The sequence below is a fragment of the Cygnus olor genome, chromosome 2 (genome assembly GCF_009769625.2).
Source record: "Cygnus olor isolate bCygOlo1 chromosome 2, bCygOlo1.pri.v2, whole genome shotgun sequence".
Lineage (NCBI taxonomy): Eukaryota > Metazoa > Chordata > Aves > Anseriformes > Anatidae > Cygnus > Cygnus olor.
This window is the reverse complement of record NC_049170.1, coordinates 138663991-138682926: the sequence shown is the minus strand read 5'-3', so window position 1 is coordinate 138682926 and position 18936 is coordinate 138663991. Positions and strand designations below refer to the sequence as shown.

The following is an 18936-nucleotide window of genomic DNA, read 5'->3' as shown; positions in this document are numbered from 1 at the left end:
ATTTGGCTTTGACCATGTGCAGCCTGAACTTTCCAGGCACTTCCTAGAGCTGCTCAAATTCTTTTCTGGTCTGGACTCTCACTGACTTTTATTTATGATATACACATACCCTTCTTAAAGAAGTTCTGGCAAAGTTCCTGGATGAGGTCTCTATTCATTCCCACCCTTTAAGGGCCTTAACCTAAGAGGCAGCCAAGCTGTGGTCATCTTGCTTCTCTTGGGATCAAACTATATTACTCGGGGTGGGATGTGGTGAGCATATTTACGCATTTGTTAACTATATCTGAAGTTAAGTATATCTGAAAACTGTTAAGGCAGAGAACAGTAAGATTTATATGTCTGATATCCTGGCAACATGGTGATGGATGCTGTTTTGGTTTCTGTTTTGGGAAGACTGAGAGAAATTTGCCTTCCTTTCAGTTAAGTGTATAACTTCAGATTTCAGAATTATGTATTTTATTTATTCTTAAGGTGAAACCATATTCAATGTGCATTTGACAGCCACAAAATTTCTTTGCTGTCAAAAATGTACATGCAATTGTTTATTTATTCAATAGTATTGCTGTACCACAGTGTGAAAACATCTTTTTGTTGTTTGCTTGGAGATTTTTTCTGAAGCTAACTACGCTGAGTTATATTGGTCATACTGGGGCCAAGGGGGGAATTGCCTGTGGATTATAGAGTTAGTAAGCTTATTTGTTAGTATTCTCAAATCCTTGTTGATCCTTTCTATTGTGCTACGTTGATAATATATGAATCCCAAGTTTCAAGACTCCTGCAAAAACTGTTTTTTTTTTTTTAAATTTTATTTTTATTTTTTAACATCTTGAAGTATAATTTGGCTCTGGAGTTTTTCCTCTTTATCTTCAAAGGATCAAAACCTGGCCCAAACTAGAGAAAGAATGTAGGGAAGAATGCATTGATACTTTTAGTCTTTGGTTATTGTATTTTACTTGTCCATAAAAAGCTAAAGCACTTGCCAAATTTGGGGTAAGAAAGGCATTTCTTAGTATATTAGATTGGCATGGATGATTTTTTTCCCTTCTTTTATAGTGTAGGCTATCATCCACTCCTTAACACAACATAGTCATCTTCACTGAAGAGATTCCTTATTATTGCAATGACCCAGAATATTGGTGGTGCCATAAACCTCTCCCATTATTGTCCTGTGAAACATAGGATTTTATGGCACTTGGCTTCTGTGGGAAAAGCTTTAGTTTTGCTACAGGGTATTGAGCTTTTTTTTTTTTTTCTTTTTTTTTCTTTTTTTTTCGTGGTTGTAATGTGTGGGAATGGTTAGATTATGTGTTTTGTTCCAAAGTTTTTGTTTTTCATATGCTGAGAGAACTGAGTGACTCTCTCTGTCCTGTCCTGTAACTTGGAAAATGCTTCCTACAAAGAAATCAGCTTTTTTTTTGTTTTTGGTGTTCCTATTTGATTTCATCATAACATTATCATTTTTATTTTTTTGGTGGGGATGATTTAAGAAGGTCATGACCTCTTCTTTCATTATGCCTATAAAAGTATTCCGATTTATCATTCTAGTTTTCTTAAGCAAGGTAGTGAAATACACTTCCCCAGGAAGGCTTAAACTGTTCTAAATTGTTTTTATATGTTGCTTTGATGAGATGTTCTATCTGGTAGAATTTGGGACTTGCACTTCATGCTGGAAAGGGCTTTGGGGAGGACTGTGGTCTGGCCTCCTGCTCAAAGCAGGGTCAATGCTTTAACGCTGAGACCAGGTTGCTTGCAAATCTCCAACAACATATTCCATAGTCTCTTTGGACAGTTTCTCCCAATTCCAATTATCCTACTATCAGTTTTTTTTTTTCTTATATCCAGTTGGAGCCTCTTCTATTTCAGTGTATGAACATCATCTCTTGTCCTTTCACCATGTACCTCTCTGAAAAGCCTGTCTTCTCAGTAATCTCCTTGTAAGTACTGTCAGACTGCTGCTAGGTCTCACACCAGAGCTGTCTCTTCAAGCTAAACAAGCTCTGTTCCCTCAGCTTTTCCTCACAGGGCAAGTGCTTCAGCCTTTGACAATCTCAGAAGTCTTCTGCTGGGCCTACTCAAGTTTATGAATATTCTGCTTGTACTGGAGACACAAAACTGGATACAGTACTTCAGATGCAATCTTGCTGGTGCCACGTAATGGGGAATAATTATACCTGGGGACAAGTAAACTACACCTTGGTCCATACCTCAAAACTCTGGACCAGAACCACCTGTTTCAGTCAAGTAGAGGTTGGACTAAGTGATCTTGGAGGTCTCTTCCAACCTAAATGAATCTGTGATTCTGTATGTACTGTGTGAAGTCTTAATCCTCTTATCCGTGTATGTCCTTTTGTTCCATTAGTGTATGTCTTATAAATGATTCATAGTTGGACACCCAAAATAGCAATACACTCTACATTTTGAAACTTGCCATTGCCATCTGTTTCACTATATTAAAGTTGCCATATGTTTTCCATTTAGTGAATGAGAATGTGCATTGAAAACCTAGATCTAGGGTAAGTTACACAGGATTTAGTAAAAGCAGGTATGTGTGACAAACTTTGCCATCTTTGCTTAGTTTTCAACTTGAATAACATGGTACTAAAATAATCTGGTCATATCTAGTCATGTAACCCTAGATTATGGAATTTGCATTTTGATTGCTTTTTTTTTCCGCAAGCAAGTGCATTTCAAATTCTGAGAGACTGAAGCACCTTGTTTCTTAGCGTATTTTCTTCTGTTTCCATTTTAAAAACACACAAAAAATAAGAAAGAATACATTTGGAGATTATTAGGGTTGCACAGTTAGTCTCTTAAAAGTTAGTAGCTGCCCAAATTAGGTTTGAAACTAAGTGAAACGTATGCACAACAAATGGGGAGCAGGTCGGAATGAAGTATAGAGAACACATGAAACAACACATAAAAGCCTCTTTTAAATGCTGCTCAGTACATCTGGAGAAAAAGCACTAAAACCTGCAGAGTACCCTGGAGAAAATTAATGCCGAAAGAGGCACGAGGTGTCAGAGAACAAAAAACAAGCCTTGATTTTCAACTGAAGTTAGGTAACTCAACAGACTAGTGCAATTCAATGCATGGCTCTGACCAGTGACTGTCTGATGTCATAGGCCCTAATCATATACTTAAAGCTCTCACGTGCTACGTGCTTTGCCAGGCTTAGCCTCCACAGTGAGACATTATGGGACAAGCTGGGAATGTTGTAACCACACGTTGCAGCCACATGGGCTGATTTGGGGCATTCCTCTATAAGACATTTATCAACAAAGGTGCTTCAAACAGAAGCAACAAAATAGCCAACATTGACATGGTTGCTTTGGACTTACATAGGTATAAAGAAGAATAAAATTGGTTTATAATATACTTTTATATTATATGTAGCATGTATTCAACATATGTAGTATGTGTATGAATTATGTCTGTGTGTGTGTATATATATGCTTCTATATGCATACTGTTATACATGAAGAAGTTCAAGGAAATGAAAAATACAGTGCTTGAAAAAATATAATAATCTTATTAAGTGCAGGGGAACGACAACTGTACAAACACCAGGTGGGATCCTGGTTGGAAGAATGCCAAAAAAAAGTCTTGGCACTGGATCTGGATATGGCCAGGATTTTTCACTCCTGCTTTCTTCAGTTATTAAATACTACATGTCCTCTAGTCCTCCAACTCAGTATGGAGATACTCATATGCTCTGGTTGTATATAGCCTCAGTTTCATAAATGTCTTGGTTATCTCCCAAGATTTCTGTAAAATCCATCAATATTTTCCCCTCTTCACTTGAAAGATAGAAGTATGTAGAAGAAAAGGAAATATTTAATATGAGAGCTCAAAAGATGAAAGATGTCTGTGCTCTGTTTTAAAATGTACAATGCAGTGCTTTGTTTGTTTGTTTTTTATGTGTGTGCTGACAAAATTACGTAGCTGAAGCTTAAGTTTGGTCTGCCTCATGTATACTACTGTATCTGACTGATGTAGTGCTGTATATTCACTATAGGTCGTAGGTTTTGGTAGGTGCTTGACCTACAAGTAATAATATGGGGAAAAGCCATTCCTATATTTGGGAATCTTCAGATTCATCTTCCTCAAATGCTTTCACGTTTAAAAAGTCAGCTTCATTGCTAATCTTTTCAAGTCTTGCCTGTTTGTGGTAGTAAATGGGAAAATAATACTGGAGATCCGATCCCGTATCTAAAGCAGTTTCTTGTAGAACAGTTACTGAAGTCACTATGAACTATATGTTCTAAGCATTTGTGCAGTGGATCTATAATTTGCATCTGAAAAAGAATGGTCTGTGATCTAGAGTGAATTAGAATCAAGAGAAAGAAGCCTCATAATACCAGCTTGCATTCTGTAGGATGCAACTATACTATAAAAAGTAACTTTCTTAAATGAGATATTTCCCTTATTACAGTGCTAAAAACTTTCCAAACTTCTTTTTGTAGACTTTTACCCAGCCAGTTAAATTTAACCCTGACTTTGGGGTTTTTGAAGTAGTTAATGATGCCCCACAACGCCTGGAAAACCAGCTGAAAAAAGTTCTACATGATCAGAAACCTCCAAACCCCATTTATGATGTTATAAGGAAAGCAAAGAATGATGGGCAGCATTCCAAAAAGATCAGCGCTTCTCCAGTCTTCAATATTGATCCAAATTACAACACTATGGTAAGCATCTTATAGCCACTGAGTTTATATTTAGACCTTGCTGTAGAGATACTGGCAGTAGTTATTGTTGTGTTTGGCTTAGTAGCTTGGGAAAAATGTTAATTTATGTTAGGAAAACATAATGATGGGCCAAATTATGCCCTGCAATGCACATGTGTCTACCAGACAACTGAATGGAATTACACATGAACATCTTGCAGCACAGAATTTTGAAGATTCTGTAGGGCAGGATTCAGTTGTGTGGTCTGAATACTTTTTAATATTAAAAGAAAAAATATTATGACAACAGTTACTTTACTAGTGATCCCTGGAATGTGCAAATTGACTGAAACTAATGCATCTCAGTCTTTCCCTATTAATTAATTTCCTTATGTGGCTATGAGCTCATCTGTGGTCTGGCAACACATAAGTCTCTCCCCCATCAATTCCCAAAGTATTTACATGGTTAGCATCAATTGAAATGGCCAGAAAAAATAACCTTTGGCAACAAGAATGGTAAATTAATGGAAAAATAGGTTGGATTTTAGAAAAGAAAAAGTTTCAGATTTGTTCAGACACCATCAATTTTGGTATTGTTACCTGTTTACTTTCAGGACTTTATACAGCACCAGATTAGGCATGTTAAAATCAAGAATTGAAGCACCATGTGCATCTGTGAGAATGCAAGACATTAGTTGTGGGAGTTTACCTTTAAGCAATATCTTTGGAGGACAAAAAAATATATTTCACTGGGATACTTGGTTTATTCCTTTCTTGCTTACTTTGCATTGGTGTGACTGATGTGACTTCAGTTCATTTCATTCAAGGCCAGTTTAAGGTCTTGCTACATTTTTAGAGGCGGCTGCTCTAAATTATGTCATAGCTGGAAAGCTGAGAGAAAATCAGGGAGTTAAAACAGACTGCTGCTTTGCTCAGTATAAGTTTAATGATTTTCAGAAAAGAAAACACAATGTTGAGAGAGGTCAAAAGGCAATGACGTTTAACAAAGTGATAGCAATGTGAGATTGCAACTATCTGCAATTTAAACTGGGAAAATGCTAAAACGGGACAAAGCTCACAGACATGCCCACCATGTTAAATGATTATTTTCATGAATATTTTGCTTGGGACAAAAGCTCAAAAGCAGAAGAACTGTTCTCGATTTCTTATTTGGGGTCAGGACTCAACTGAGGAAATGTTTTGTGCTTGTGCAAGAGTGGCTAACATTGCTCTCTCGGATAACCTCACATTATTGTGACAGTGGATGACTTTTTCGACAAATTCAAAGACATCACCTTGTCTTCACTATTACTTACATCTTTCATGGATTAGAGCAACAGGGCTCCTATATTATTTAAGGATATCTTTCCTTCTGCATGGAATTTTCCAAAGATGGGAAGCATTATGGCTTTTTCAGGAACAGGATGACTCAGTGGGCAGCTAAACCCTACACAGCCACTTGCTCACTTTCCCCCAGTAGAATTGGGGAGAGAATTGGAAAGGTAAAAAAGAGAAAACTCATGGGTCAAGATGAAGGCATTTTAATACATAAAAATAAATAAATAAATAAAGCTGCATGTGTAAGGAAAGCAAAATGAGGAATTCATTCACTACTTTCCATTGGTAGGCAGATGTTCAGCTATTTCCAGGAAAGCCAGGCTCACCATGTGTAATGGTTACTTGGGAAGACAAATGCCATCACTCTGAACATCACTCCCCTCAGCTTTTATTCCTGAGCAGGACACCATATGATTTGGAATATCCCTTTGGTCCGCTGGGGTCAGCTGTCCTGGCTGTGTCCCCTCCAATCTTCTGGTTCAACCCCAGCCTCCTCGCTGGCAGGCTGTGAAAAGAAGAGGCCTTGGCGCTGAGTAAGCCCTGTCCAGCAATAGCTAAAACTGTATGTTTTAGTCACAGGTTCAAAACATAGCACCATATGTGCTAATATGAAGAAAATTATCCCAGCCCAAACCAGATAATTTAGGCCCTCATCCACTTCAACTTGGCATTTTAAGGCTGAGCTGGAATTAAGCAGCCTGCAAAACAGTATGCCAAAAATCAGTACTGCAATTGTGTAAGGTGAAAGATGTCAACTTCATTCATTGTACCACACTGTGACGGAACCAGAAGTCATCCCAGACCAACTGCATCAAGTAGTTCAGTTCAAATCAAATAGAATTTGATTTTTCAAGTATAGAGCAATGCTGCCTCTGTTGCTTTGACTGCTTCTATTTTTGCTTCTGTCATTGATTGACAGTTGAGCAGCCATCACTCGCACATTACTGATGAAAATGAGTTGTGACCTTTCAGGCTACAGCCTGAATTCAAGTGCACCTAGTCTGAGAAATAAATAGAGAGAAAAATACTACCAATATTACTTCCCTTTCACACTGCCACAAATTTATGGATAAGCAAAAGATCCTTCTGCATGTGTGCATGCACACTTGCTAGTTATTGATTTGAAGGTAGCTTGATTTGGAGGTAACTTCTTATCAATAGTCAAAATCAACTTGGTGTGAAATATATTGAGAAAAAAACCTGCAGAGTTGGGTAGACCCAGTCACCACTATGGAAAGAAACTGGCTGGCATCCCACATACCTTACTTCAGAGAAACCCCAGTTCAGCAAAGCACTTAAGTATGTGTTTAACTTTAATCAAGTGAAGTTAAACACATGCTTAAACTTAAACACGTGCTAAAAGCTTTACTGGATTGGGTCCCAGCTTGGCCTAAGGCTGACTGGGTAAGGAAGCTAACCAAGGTAACAAAACCCACCAGATTAAATGTTGCATCTGTCTTTGGGGAAGGGGAAAGAGTAGAGATTCTTTCCTTCTGATAGTACATATAATTTTTGTACCAGCCATGTACAGACGTGAACATGTTATGAATCATTCAGATAAAAAACTGGGCTGTGAGTCAGTAAATACATAAATATTAAATGCAGACTGACTGGCCAAAATAAAGAGACAATCTTCTGTATTTCCAAAAGGCTTGTTAGTTACCAAAAGGAGGTATATACGGTATGGTTGGGAGTAATTAGTCTCCATCTCCACAAATTACATTGTGTGAGCCACTGCCAACATAAGCTTTCCATATTTTGAAATATTTTCTTCTCTCTAAATGAAACCACCCACTTTCTGAGTAATTTAGATTTTTTTAATCCCCTACAGATATGTATGAAGGAGAAATAAACCTGGTCCCTAATGAAATATTAGCTCATGGAAAGAAAATTTAAAATGTAATTTACATGAACTGGTTATTTGATATAGCAAGTAGCAAAAACATTGATACTTCCATCCTTGCCCCAAATTCACCTGTTTCTCTGGACAAGAGGAGTTACTGCATTTTTACTAATCATCAATTAGTAAAAATCTTCACTAAAAAGAAAAGTGCATCTCAGATAAATAAAACCAGTCGTCCCCTAAGAGTGTAAAAAACACACACTTTTAATTTTTTTTTTTTATTTAATAAAAGTTAAAAGGTGTGTCGTGTCATTTAAACAGTTATGGTTCACGGTGGCCCACACTCAGAGAACTTGCTGTCTTTGTAATACCCTTAGGCAAGTTTTTCAGTTAGCTGTTTCTGTGTAGCTCACCGCTTAACACGTCCTTTTCACCCTCCAAATCACTCTTTGGCGGCACCTAGCTTTCTGCTTTGACTAGGCACTGAGATTTAGACCACCTGAGCGGAAATATATTAAGGGTCTGATTCTATTCACACTTAGATTTTCATTTAAAGTGTTACTGTGTGCAATGCAGTTATGCAACATAAAAGTGGGAAAGGTGATAACTGATCTTTGATTATTATTATTATTTTTTTAATATCCAGAATTCTACCATTTGGGAATTATAATTTATGCTAAAGCTTCCCTATTCCTCAAATTATTGAGGAAAAAATATAATAATGTCTGTTTATAAAAGATGAATAAATCAGAAAAATTATCAGTTTCCTACTGCAGAAAATTTGTATTGGAATTGTGTGGTAAAAGCATAACTCATGCGTATATTCCAGAGTCTCAACATCCTTCTCATACTGAGGAACCCAAAACTGAACACAGTACTCGAGGTGCAGCCTCACCAGAGCAGAGTACAAGGGGACGATCAACTCCCTGGTCCTGCTGGCTACGCTATTCCTGATACAAGCCAGGATGCCGTTGGCCTTCTTGGCCCCCTGGGCACACTGCTGGCTCATGTTCAGGCGAGCATCAATCAGCACCCCCAAATCCTTTTCCTCTGCACAGTTTTTGAGCCATTCTCCCCCAAACCTGTAGAGCTACATGGGGTTGTTGTGGCCAAAGTGCAAGACCCGGCACTTAGCCGTGTTGAACCTCATCCCATCAACCCTTCTTGTCCAGGTCCCTCTGCAGGGCCTTCCGACCCTGAGGCAGATCGACACTTCCCCCCAACTTGGTGTTGTCTGCAAACTTACTGAGGGTGCACTCAATTCCCTCATCCAAATCATCAATAAAGATATTAAAGAGGATGGGCCCCAACACTGACCCCTGGGGAACACCACTGGTGGCTGTTTGCCAGCTGGATTACACTCCATTCACCACTACTTTCTGGGCCTGGACGTCTAGCCAGTTTTTAACCCAGCAAATAGTGTACCTGTCCAAGCCATGGGCTGCCATCTTCTCCAGGAGAATACTATGGGAGACCGTGTCAAAGGCCTTGCTGAAGTCTAGGTAGACATTATTTTTGAAGAAAAAACAGCCATGATTTGTTAAAAAAGTTGTACTCTCATAGGCAAAATCGTATTTAGGCCTTATTACCTGTTAATAACAAAGTAAAGAAATTCAATTGTCCTGGTACAATTAAGGCTAAACTGGATAACAAAGGTGATGTACATTGTATACTAGTTTTTGTAAGACAATGCTTCTTTAGAAGGGGGATGGAGAGAATCCATTACATGTCAAGCAAAATAATAAAGTCAAGAATACTGCAAATCTTTGGCTTTTTTTTTTAATAGCGTCTTGATCGAGAACAAGCGGTTCAGTGGGTTAAGAAAGAAAGACTTCCAGCTTTTCTAGAAAGTGACTGCTACTTTGAATACAGGTATTACAGTCTTTTATGCTCTTAGTTTTAAATCTACATTTATCTTTTAACTAATCTTGACAGTACTCAATATATTTTCTCTCACCTCTTGTCTTTTAGCATTTTAACAACCTGGATAAATTAAAATCAGTGACTTTTTTCAGTTGTTTTTCTGTAATTATCCTTGACCACAATTACATACTATATTACAACACTACAGAAAGAGTAGGAGTGGTATTTGGTGATTCTTGGATCTCTCTTTCACAGAGATATCATGGTAGCAATACATTTCTCTCTAATCAATATATAAGCCATATGGGTAAAAGAGATGAATCCATAAAATCTATTAAAAAAAGACAGATAGTCCTTTTTATCTCAATTATCTGTTTTGTATCTTCGAGCCTACTTCAGATTTCCTTTTGCAAGGTTGTCTGTGGGATGCCATGGCGAAGTTTGGAGGATTTCCAGTTATACACTTGCTGTATTTTTCCAGATGTCCTTTCAGCCTCTTTTCTAATATTCGAGAGGTTTGGTCTGTGTTTTGGAAGGATCTGTCTCTACAACCCTTAAGGTCGTTTCTAGATGCTGATAATTGTAGTGTGTAGGGTTCCTAAAAGGAGAAGCAGCTTGGCAGTATGGTTCACAAAACACGTTTGTTAATTGTTATGACAGAATAGTTACTGGGGTACTGACTTCTACATGAAAAGATTCAAAATTATTTTTAACTTCCAACATCCTGAAGACTGCACTTGGGAATGTTTCATGAGGGAAACTGCAAAGAATAAGAAAACCATCAGAGTGTTCCATTTTACCTTTAGTAGAAGCCTGCTTTATGATACAGGTATCTGGGCATTGTGAAACACTAGAAGTTTGATCTTCTGCTATACCAAAGGTGTTTTTATCTATCTATCTATCTATCTATCTATCTATCTATCTATCTATCTATTTTTATGAAGCAGGGTTACATAAGAGAATTATATAAAACTATCTTAGAATCACAGAATCATACAATATCCTGAGTTGGAAGGAACCCACACAGATCATTGAGTCCATCTCCTGGCTCCACACAGGACTACCCAAAAATCAAACCATATGTCTGACAGCATTGTCCAAATGTTCTTGAACTCCAGCAGGCTCGGTGCCATGATGGCTGCCCTGGGGAGCCTGTCCCAGTGCCCGATCACCCTCTGGGTGCAGAACCTTTTCCTAACACCCAGCCTGACCCTCCCTGTCCCAGCTCCATGCCGTTCCCTCGGGTCCTGTCACTGTCCCCAGAGGGCAGAGCTCAGCGCCTGCCCCTCCATTCCCCCGTGAGGGAGCTGCAGGCCGCCATGAGGCCTCCCCTCAGCTTGCTCTGCTCTGGGCTGAACAAACCAAGGGACCTCAGCTGCTCCTCATGTGTCTTCCCCTCTAGACCTCTCCATCCTCTAGTCCCCCAGTCTGTAAGTACATGTGCCTAATTTCTGTAGATATCAGTGCTTTAAATTACATTCCTGAATCAGGAGTAAGATAAGCTGAGGTGTTAAACTGGAAGCTTGTGTTTAAAGATGAAGATAAGATGAAAGTATGTATTAGGTTTATGTGGCAAGGTTTTGGTAGTGGGGCGGCTGCAGGGGTGGCCTATGTGAGAAGAGCCCAGAGGCCACCCCATGTCAGATCAGAGCCAGCTCCAGCCAGCTCCATAAAGGACCCGCTGCTGGCTAGAGCTGAACCAGTGGGCCATGCTGGTTGCACCTCTGCGAGAGCAGATTTAATAAAGGAAAAAAACTGTTGTGTCACAGCAGCTGGGAGAGAGAAGGGAGTCAACCCTTTAGATACCAAGGTCAGTGAAGAAGGAGGGCAGCAGGTGCTCCAGCTGCCAGAGCAGAAGTTCCTCTACAGCCCATGGGTCCCACATGGAGCAGATCTCCACGCTGCAGCCCGTGGAGGAGCCCCCAGTGGAGCAGGTGGATGTGGCCTGGAGGAGGCTGCGGCCCATGGAGAGCCCCCGCAGGAGCAGGGCCCAGACTGGAGCTGCAGCCTGTGGAGAGGAGCCCACGCAGGAGTGGGAGGGCTGGTTGTGGGGGACCCACACTTGAGAAGTCTGTTCCTGAAGGATGGACACCATGATACGGACCCATACTGGAGCAGTTCTTGAAGAGCTGCTGCCTGTGGGCAGCCCCCGCAGGCTCAGTTCGGGAAGGATGGCATCCCGTGGGAGGGACCCCACGTGGAGCAGGGGCGGAGAGTGATTGTGAAGGAGTGGTGGAGATGAATAGTTAGGGACTGACCTCGACCCCCATTCCCATTCCCTTGCGCCTCTCGGGAGGAGGAGGTAGAAGAAGGTAGTTGGGGGAGAAGGTGATTTTGGTTTGCTTTTAGTTCTCACCACTCTAGTCTGTTATCAATATGCAATAAATTATATTAATCTCCCTATGCTGAGTCTGTTTTGCCTATGGTGGTAGGTGGTGAGTGATCTCCCTGTCCTTATCTCAACCCATGTGCCTTTTTTCGTCATTTTCTCCTCCTGTTCTTTTGTGGAAGGGGAATGATGGTGGAACTTACTTGCCCTCCAGTATGAAACCACCACAAGGTACTCCAATCCTAGAATGAAATCCTTTTTACCTTCAAGTAATGGGGACAAACAAAAATGGGCATTCAGTTCATGGTCATATGCTAAGGCATAGGCTACTTCCCTTCACATGCATCTTGGTTTTATACTGCTATGTGACTTAACCAAGTAAGCTCTGCCACAGTTCTTGAGGCCAAAGCATCCTCAAGATCCTCCCGGTCATGTGGTTCTAATACTGCCTTTTTCTGGACATTGCAAGGTTCACAATATCACAAGGTAGCACTGGAGTGCTCTTCAGCACTATGTCTACATAGAGCAGCCAACTGAACATAGTAGCACCTGCTGTCTTGTTATCATCTGAAAGCTCAATTAGTATGAGCACTGCTGTGGCATTGCTGCTCGCAGATTGCTTGTGTCAGGGACAGGAAATGCAATGTCTGGTATTGATACAGGGCTTCTGCAATCTGAGAGAATAGTTCCATTTTAGCAAACAATTCAAGTGTTTCTTGGCAGGGTTTGGAGCTGTATGGTATATGCAAGATCATCCTGACAGAAATCAGTTTTGCTGGTAAAGATTTATAATGTAAAGCAGGCCACCATCTGTAAAGCTGGTGGACTATGGAATGGCAGTACTGGTGTTTACATATGTGACAGCAGGCGAGTGGTGAAATAATAAAGTAGAACATGAAGTTCCCTGTGGCAATTTATTTTCAGAGTGATCATGTTTTTATTGCCTATTCTAGGGAAAAATCAATTGTTTCTCTGACTAAAAGCTAAGATTAACTATTTTCTTGTCTGAACATTAATTTCAGGCTGGCTAAATTGATATCACAAGTAGAATGGAGCCAGACTGGCATTAATTTCATTATAGACAGTAACTATTATCCCTGGATAAGGAAGGAAGTCCCTAGTCCTCCCTCTCCTGAAGAAGATGACACTTCATTCACTATGAAGAAGTTCTATGTATCACTTGGCCAGGTAAAATGAACGTTTAGTGGGTTTAACATTGAGCTAGATTGAATGCATTGGGTTAAATTATTGTAATTGAGGTCCCAACTTAATTGAACAACTGATTCTCTGAATATTCCTTCTTTTTAAAGCTCTTTGTGCTATAGAAGAAGTTTGATGGGTCATGCAACTTAAACAGAACTGCTGCTGTGTTATGAGTATGCTCAGCTACTGTCATACAGCTCTTTTCACTGGGAACTATTGGCGTAGAAATGTATACAATAGACTGCACAAAATGACTACAGACAGTAAGCCTTCTGTCAGAAACACTGCAATAAATAAAGCTGAATTATTCTATGACGTATCTTTTCATAGGCTACGGTTTCTCAGACAAGGGATTGGTTTACGTTAGCAAAAGAAAGTGAATCCACAAAAACTACAGATTCATTTACGTGTCCTGTAGCTTCTAGTCAAATTCAAGATATTCAGCATTTGCCTGAGATGCATGAAAGAGATGATTCATTAAGTGACAAAACTGGCCTCCTAGGTAAGTAACAGAGGCACAAATATTGTATATATAACTGTCTGACTAGGTCAAAATAGAAGGCATTCTAAGGAATTGCTACTAACTCCACTTACTACTTTCTGAAAGTATCACATGGTATCTCAGGCTTCAGATGGGGGAAAAATGGGTTTGTTTCTTTCCCTAGCCACAACATTAAATGTAAATATGACCTAGTAGTCAAGTAATTTTGTGATAGTAGAAGCCTCTTTCCTTACACATTTATGTCTCACATATGTCTTTAAGTTTCAGCTGAGTTTTTTTGTTTGCTTGTTTAGTTGGTTGGTTGGTTTTCTTTTGAGATGATTTGAAAGACTTTATTGTCTAGATCCTTTGGGTATTTGATAATATATGATTTGCACTGCAGCCGTCCCAGGGTATTTATGTTGGGCACTTACAGGCCTTCTGGCTGCCAGTTTTTATGAATCTTAGAGAATGTAATTGTTTGTGACATTCTTGTCTATCTGTCAAACTTAACTGAAATTGTTCAGCAGGTTCAAAGGTACTGGGAGAAAACACACAGACACACATGTTAACATACATGATTGCATAGCTTTGCTTCTGTTCTGTAGGCAATAGCAAGATGAACAGAGTTGCTAGGAGTTCTCTCTCTCCCCATTCTCAGAGGAAAAACAGCCATACCTTGAGACTTGTACTGCTGGGACCTTGGAGTTGAAAGGCTGAATGGAAAATTGGAAGACGTGGTAATTCCAGAAATCTGTCTTCTTTCCCAAACCCATGTGGATTATCTCAGGAAACATATTGCTGATTCATGGATTATTGATGAAGTTATTCAAGTTGCACTTGTTTGCAGCTCATGACTCTACCAGTAATTTTTGCAGTGCTTTGAGCAGAAAGGTCACAAGTGCACCATTCTTGCAGAGTGCCAGAATGTAGCATGGCTCTGTATTGCAGTGGACTGAGCATAGAACTATAGAAAACCTCTCTGTCCTCTGAGCATTTTGTCTCAATGAATATCTTTTATCTTCTCACTGAAAGCTGTGTTTTATAACATAGACATTGATTTTATGTGTACTTACTGCTTTGTATTCTTCTTTCACAGGAAAGCTAGCATTTATTTTCCAGTCAGAAAACTATTTTTAGGCACAGTATTCATTTATTGTAGGGATCAAGAACTAAAAGCAATAAAGGGCATCAGCTAAGTTTCTCAGAACCAGCCTACAATTAAAAAGAGTGCAATAGCTGAAGGTATTTGCTTTGACAATACAGTTTGAATTCCTTGCTCTCTGCTTCAGTTGGATCAGGGTGATGAACAGATGTCTTGAGCAAAAACATTTACCACTTGGCTTTTGATTACTCAAAAGCTGTGTGTCTCTCTCCCTGATTCTTCTAGGTCTTGTGAAATCATTGTTCATGTTTTAGGTTCATAGAACTGTGTTGAGAAATTATACTTTGACAAATGACAGTATTAGTAATAGTTTAGTAATAAGAAAAGATACTTTAAATAACACTGACTTTTAAATTAATGTCAACATATTGTGTTGTAGGTACTTACACATGAAAGTATGTAAGTGCAGAGCAGAGAATTTCTATGCCACAATGCTAATCCAAGGTTCTGTCTGTGACAGTGGCCTGCACTTAACTTCTTTGTAGATTGACACAAGGAATGTCTAACTGCCATCGCCATTTATTGACTAGCCTACTGTAGAGAGTTACGTAGGCTAATAACAATGCAAATGTGAAGTTAGTGGATCAGAGGGCTTTAGCACTTTTCTGTCACAGTCTGATGTAGTACATGTGCTCAGAGTTTGTAACATCTGTCTCATTGACAATGTGACTGAATGTACCCAGGTGTTTACCTTACCGATACAATAGAATACGAATGCTTACGTCTTAGCTTTAGGAAAATATTGAAGATTAAGCTTATCCAGTACTTTAACTACTGGATTGATATGAAGATATTGTAAAGCCACAGTTGAATTATGACTGGTTTTTTTTTTTTCACTTTCACTTAGGTTCTGTTGATGTTCAAAATATCTGTAGTCATTCTGCTCAATTTTACAGGGCTGACCTGTGAAATGATAGCAGCATTAACCTAGGTAAACAGTATGTATATTCAAATCATCTCCACTAACATGCTCCAGAAGTACTTGTTTTGTTGAAAATCTGTCAGAAGTAGAAAAGGTGCTTGAGTAAGTTAAAGCATCAAGTTTCTTTCTCAGCAGACCAGGATGGCAGGGCATGCCTCATAGCATGGGCACAAAGAGGAGTGGGGTAGTGTAGACAGCAAGAAACCACCGACCAACCAACCAACAAACAAACATGGCCGGTCGTTGTTATGAACTTATCAGTTATAAAACATCTCTAAACAGAAAGGAGCCATTTCTGGGTGGCAGACTGGACTGCAGGGTTGTTAAATGTTTCCAGAGTCCTTGACATAATCAAGGGCTTTGTTGTTCTCCTGTGTATGCCAAGAGTTTACGCAGCTGACAGAGGCACATTTGATGTTTTAGACACTTTGCAATAATTAAACAAAGACTTATCACTTACTAGCTTCCTTATGCCTAAAGAGAAAACAATCCTGCTACGAACTGTGATTTTGATCAAACCATGAGCAAATGCTCAGGGAAGAAGCCAGGCCCTGCAGCACAACAAGGTGGTTTACCAAATGCTGAGGATCTGTAATATTCAGCTGAGTAAACAGGACAGTTGACTCCAGAGGGAGTTGTTCCTGAACTCTGCTGTTCTGCTGGAATGCAATAGGGAATGAGTTTCTGAGTCATGGGGCTGAGTTTCTAGCCAGATAGCGAGAGCAGAAGCACCTCCACTGATACCTGCGCTGCAGTGCAACACGGTCTCATTGTTCTGCTGCTGCAGCACAGTATGAATAAGTTGCATTGGAAATGTTGATATGCAAGAGAACAGTCCTGAACCAAAAGTGTGTTCAATGATCTTTTCTGATTTAATGCAGAAGCAGGTTCCCTGTCTAAGGAATATCACCAACGGAGTTTCCTTTCCCCTTCAAGGACTGTGTCAGCAAAAGCTGGTGATATTAGGGAGAAATCCAGAGAGGCTGAGGAGCATTCTTCTGTGGCCATTGCTGAAACTCCTTCTCACACTCAGCTAATTTATGTAGACCAGAAACTGGAAAGTGCATCAAAAGAAGAAAGTGGACAGGAAAATGCAACTCTTCAGACACCAAAAGAAATCATCCCATCTTATACTCAATTTGTAATGGAGGAATCCATTTCAGAACTGGGCCACCAGCCAGCTGCCGAGATTGAGAGTGATGTGGATTTCCATAAACAGCCTAAAGTGTTTGCACACGAGTTAGCAAATAATGAAGTTGCATGTGGTACTGCAGAGCCACTCTTTTCCCAAAGTTTTTCTCCATTTACTGACTTAGACTCCATGAGAGATGTAAGAGAACAGGATACTGAAGAAGTGAGCTTAAGATCAAGTTCTGAAAGTGATGGGGCCGACAGTAGGGCTGCCTGGTGTATTAGCCACAAAACGTATGATGCTGGCAACAGAAATGAGTTTGAAAGATTCAATAAATTCATTAAAGGAACACTTGGGGAGAGGTATTGGTGTCTCTGGATGGATATTGAGAGACTAAAGGTTCTTAAGGACGCTACAAGGCAACAAAGGTATTTTCCGTTATTTAACATTTATTCCTATTATTTTTTATACTTGTAACACAGATCAATGGAGGTTTTGAGATTTCAGAATAAATAATGTTTGAGTGGAATGGACACAGTTAATCATGAGTATCCTGACAGGTAAGTCAGAAATGAGTCTGGTGAAGCTCATAAAGCAAAACTTACATGTGCTCAGAATCACCTTAGCATTGAGGCTTTGTTAGAAAGAAATTTGGAAAACAGAAAGCAACAGAGAGGCAAAAAGAATAAAAGAACTTAAAATCACAAGTGGGGCATTCTGTATGACAAACTGCTTTAGTGAAAGGCTCTACCAGATTCAGGTTGTCTATCCTAAGGCACTGTACATTTTTTCTTATACACAACCTGTCTTTAATTTGTGGAAAAATTGTTTTGGCTTCTGCCACTTGCAATTAGATACATTGCATGACAGCAGGTTAACCAGTAGAATGTACTGTACTTAGTTCTATACAGCATATGATACATGCTTATGTGACTATTTTTGTTTGACTCAAGGCAACTTGATAGGATGAAAAAATTCTATCTGCTGAGCAGTGGAGACTATTTCCTCACTTCTGAAGTGTTACTCAGACTTGATCTACTACGCGGAGATCAGTGGAATATAAAGCATTTAAGGCGGATTCAGCCTGAAGTAGTGAAACCTCTTCTTCTTTACTGGTATGAAAAAATGAACATGAACTAAGATCCTACTTTTTAACAAATCTCCCTTTTCTTTGATAAGCCTCCTAGGTTTATTTCTTCTCACTTATCCCATTGCAATTATAGGAAGTAATGTCACATAAATACTAGCAGATGTTGCCTCTCAGTTCTTAGTTGAGACTAAACTACACTGCAGTCTGTTGAGAAGACAGGTAGATCTGCCTTACTGAACCTTTGTTATTTTACTGCCAGAGCATCTGAGCTACCTTGTGTATAGCTACCTTGGATACCATTCTAATAAACTTTGGCTGCAGGGTAGAGAAATCCCTGCAGGCGTAGAAGGTTAATTCTGTCCTAACCTATTCCCCATACTGCCCTTCTCAAGTTTCTGAGGATGCTCTGTGTATACATCTACGTGGAATTTGACCTTGAGACTTTACTGTTCAATGTCTGTTATACAAAATGCCTTTACATATTGACAGCTTAAGCAAGGATACAAATTCTAGCCTGCTTCCAAAACATTAGCTAGATTTTTGAAGGTCTTCTCTCCTCCCCAAGGGGTATCAACACATTGCAGGCAGAAACAAATACCTGCAGTTGTGTACTTTGCTGTGAAGCCTCATGAGAGCTGTGGTCTATGTCCTGTGACCTAAAATTCTTTCCTATTCTTTGCTGTAGGATGAATGTGGCATATACAGACTTATACAAAGGCAACTGTGTAATGAATGGTGCAGTATTTGGAACCTAACTTAATGTATGTGTAGGTTGTTTTTAAATTTGTAAGAGTGCAATGTCTAAACATATCTTTAACTGATTTTCAGTTCTAGGTGCTTATAGCACCATATCTTGATACAGTAAACACCATCATGAAGAAAAAAGAAAGAAAGAAAAAACGAAAA

The 18936-nt window shown here is 39.5% G+C and overlaps 1 protein-coding gene across 3 annotated transcripts in view; it reads left to right on the top strand.

Annotated features, from left to right (window-relative positions):
• RGS22 (regulator of G protein signaling 22) overlaps positions 1-18936 on the top strand; it is a 66294-nt gene that overhangs the window by 7528 nt on the left and 39830 nt on the right. For all 3 annotated transcript variants that reach the window (XR_005817231.1, XM_040548608.1, XM_040548607.1), the window contains 6 exons: positions 4464-4685; positions 9632-9717; positions 13060-13225; positions 13571-13742; positions 16690-17368; positions 17894-18055. Coding sequence is in view for 2 of the 3 variants with exons in the window: in XM_040548608.1 (XP_040404542.1) it covers positions 4464-4685; positions 9632-9717; positions 13060-13225; positions 13571-13742; positions 16690-17368; positions 17894-18055 (1487 nt within the window). In the remaining variant the exon portion in view is untranslated. The remainder of the gene's footprint in view (positions 1-4463; positions 4686-9631; positions 9718-13059; positions 13226-13570; positions 13743-16689; positions 17369-17893; positions 18056-18936) is intronic.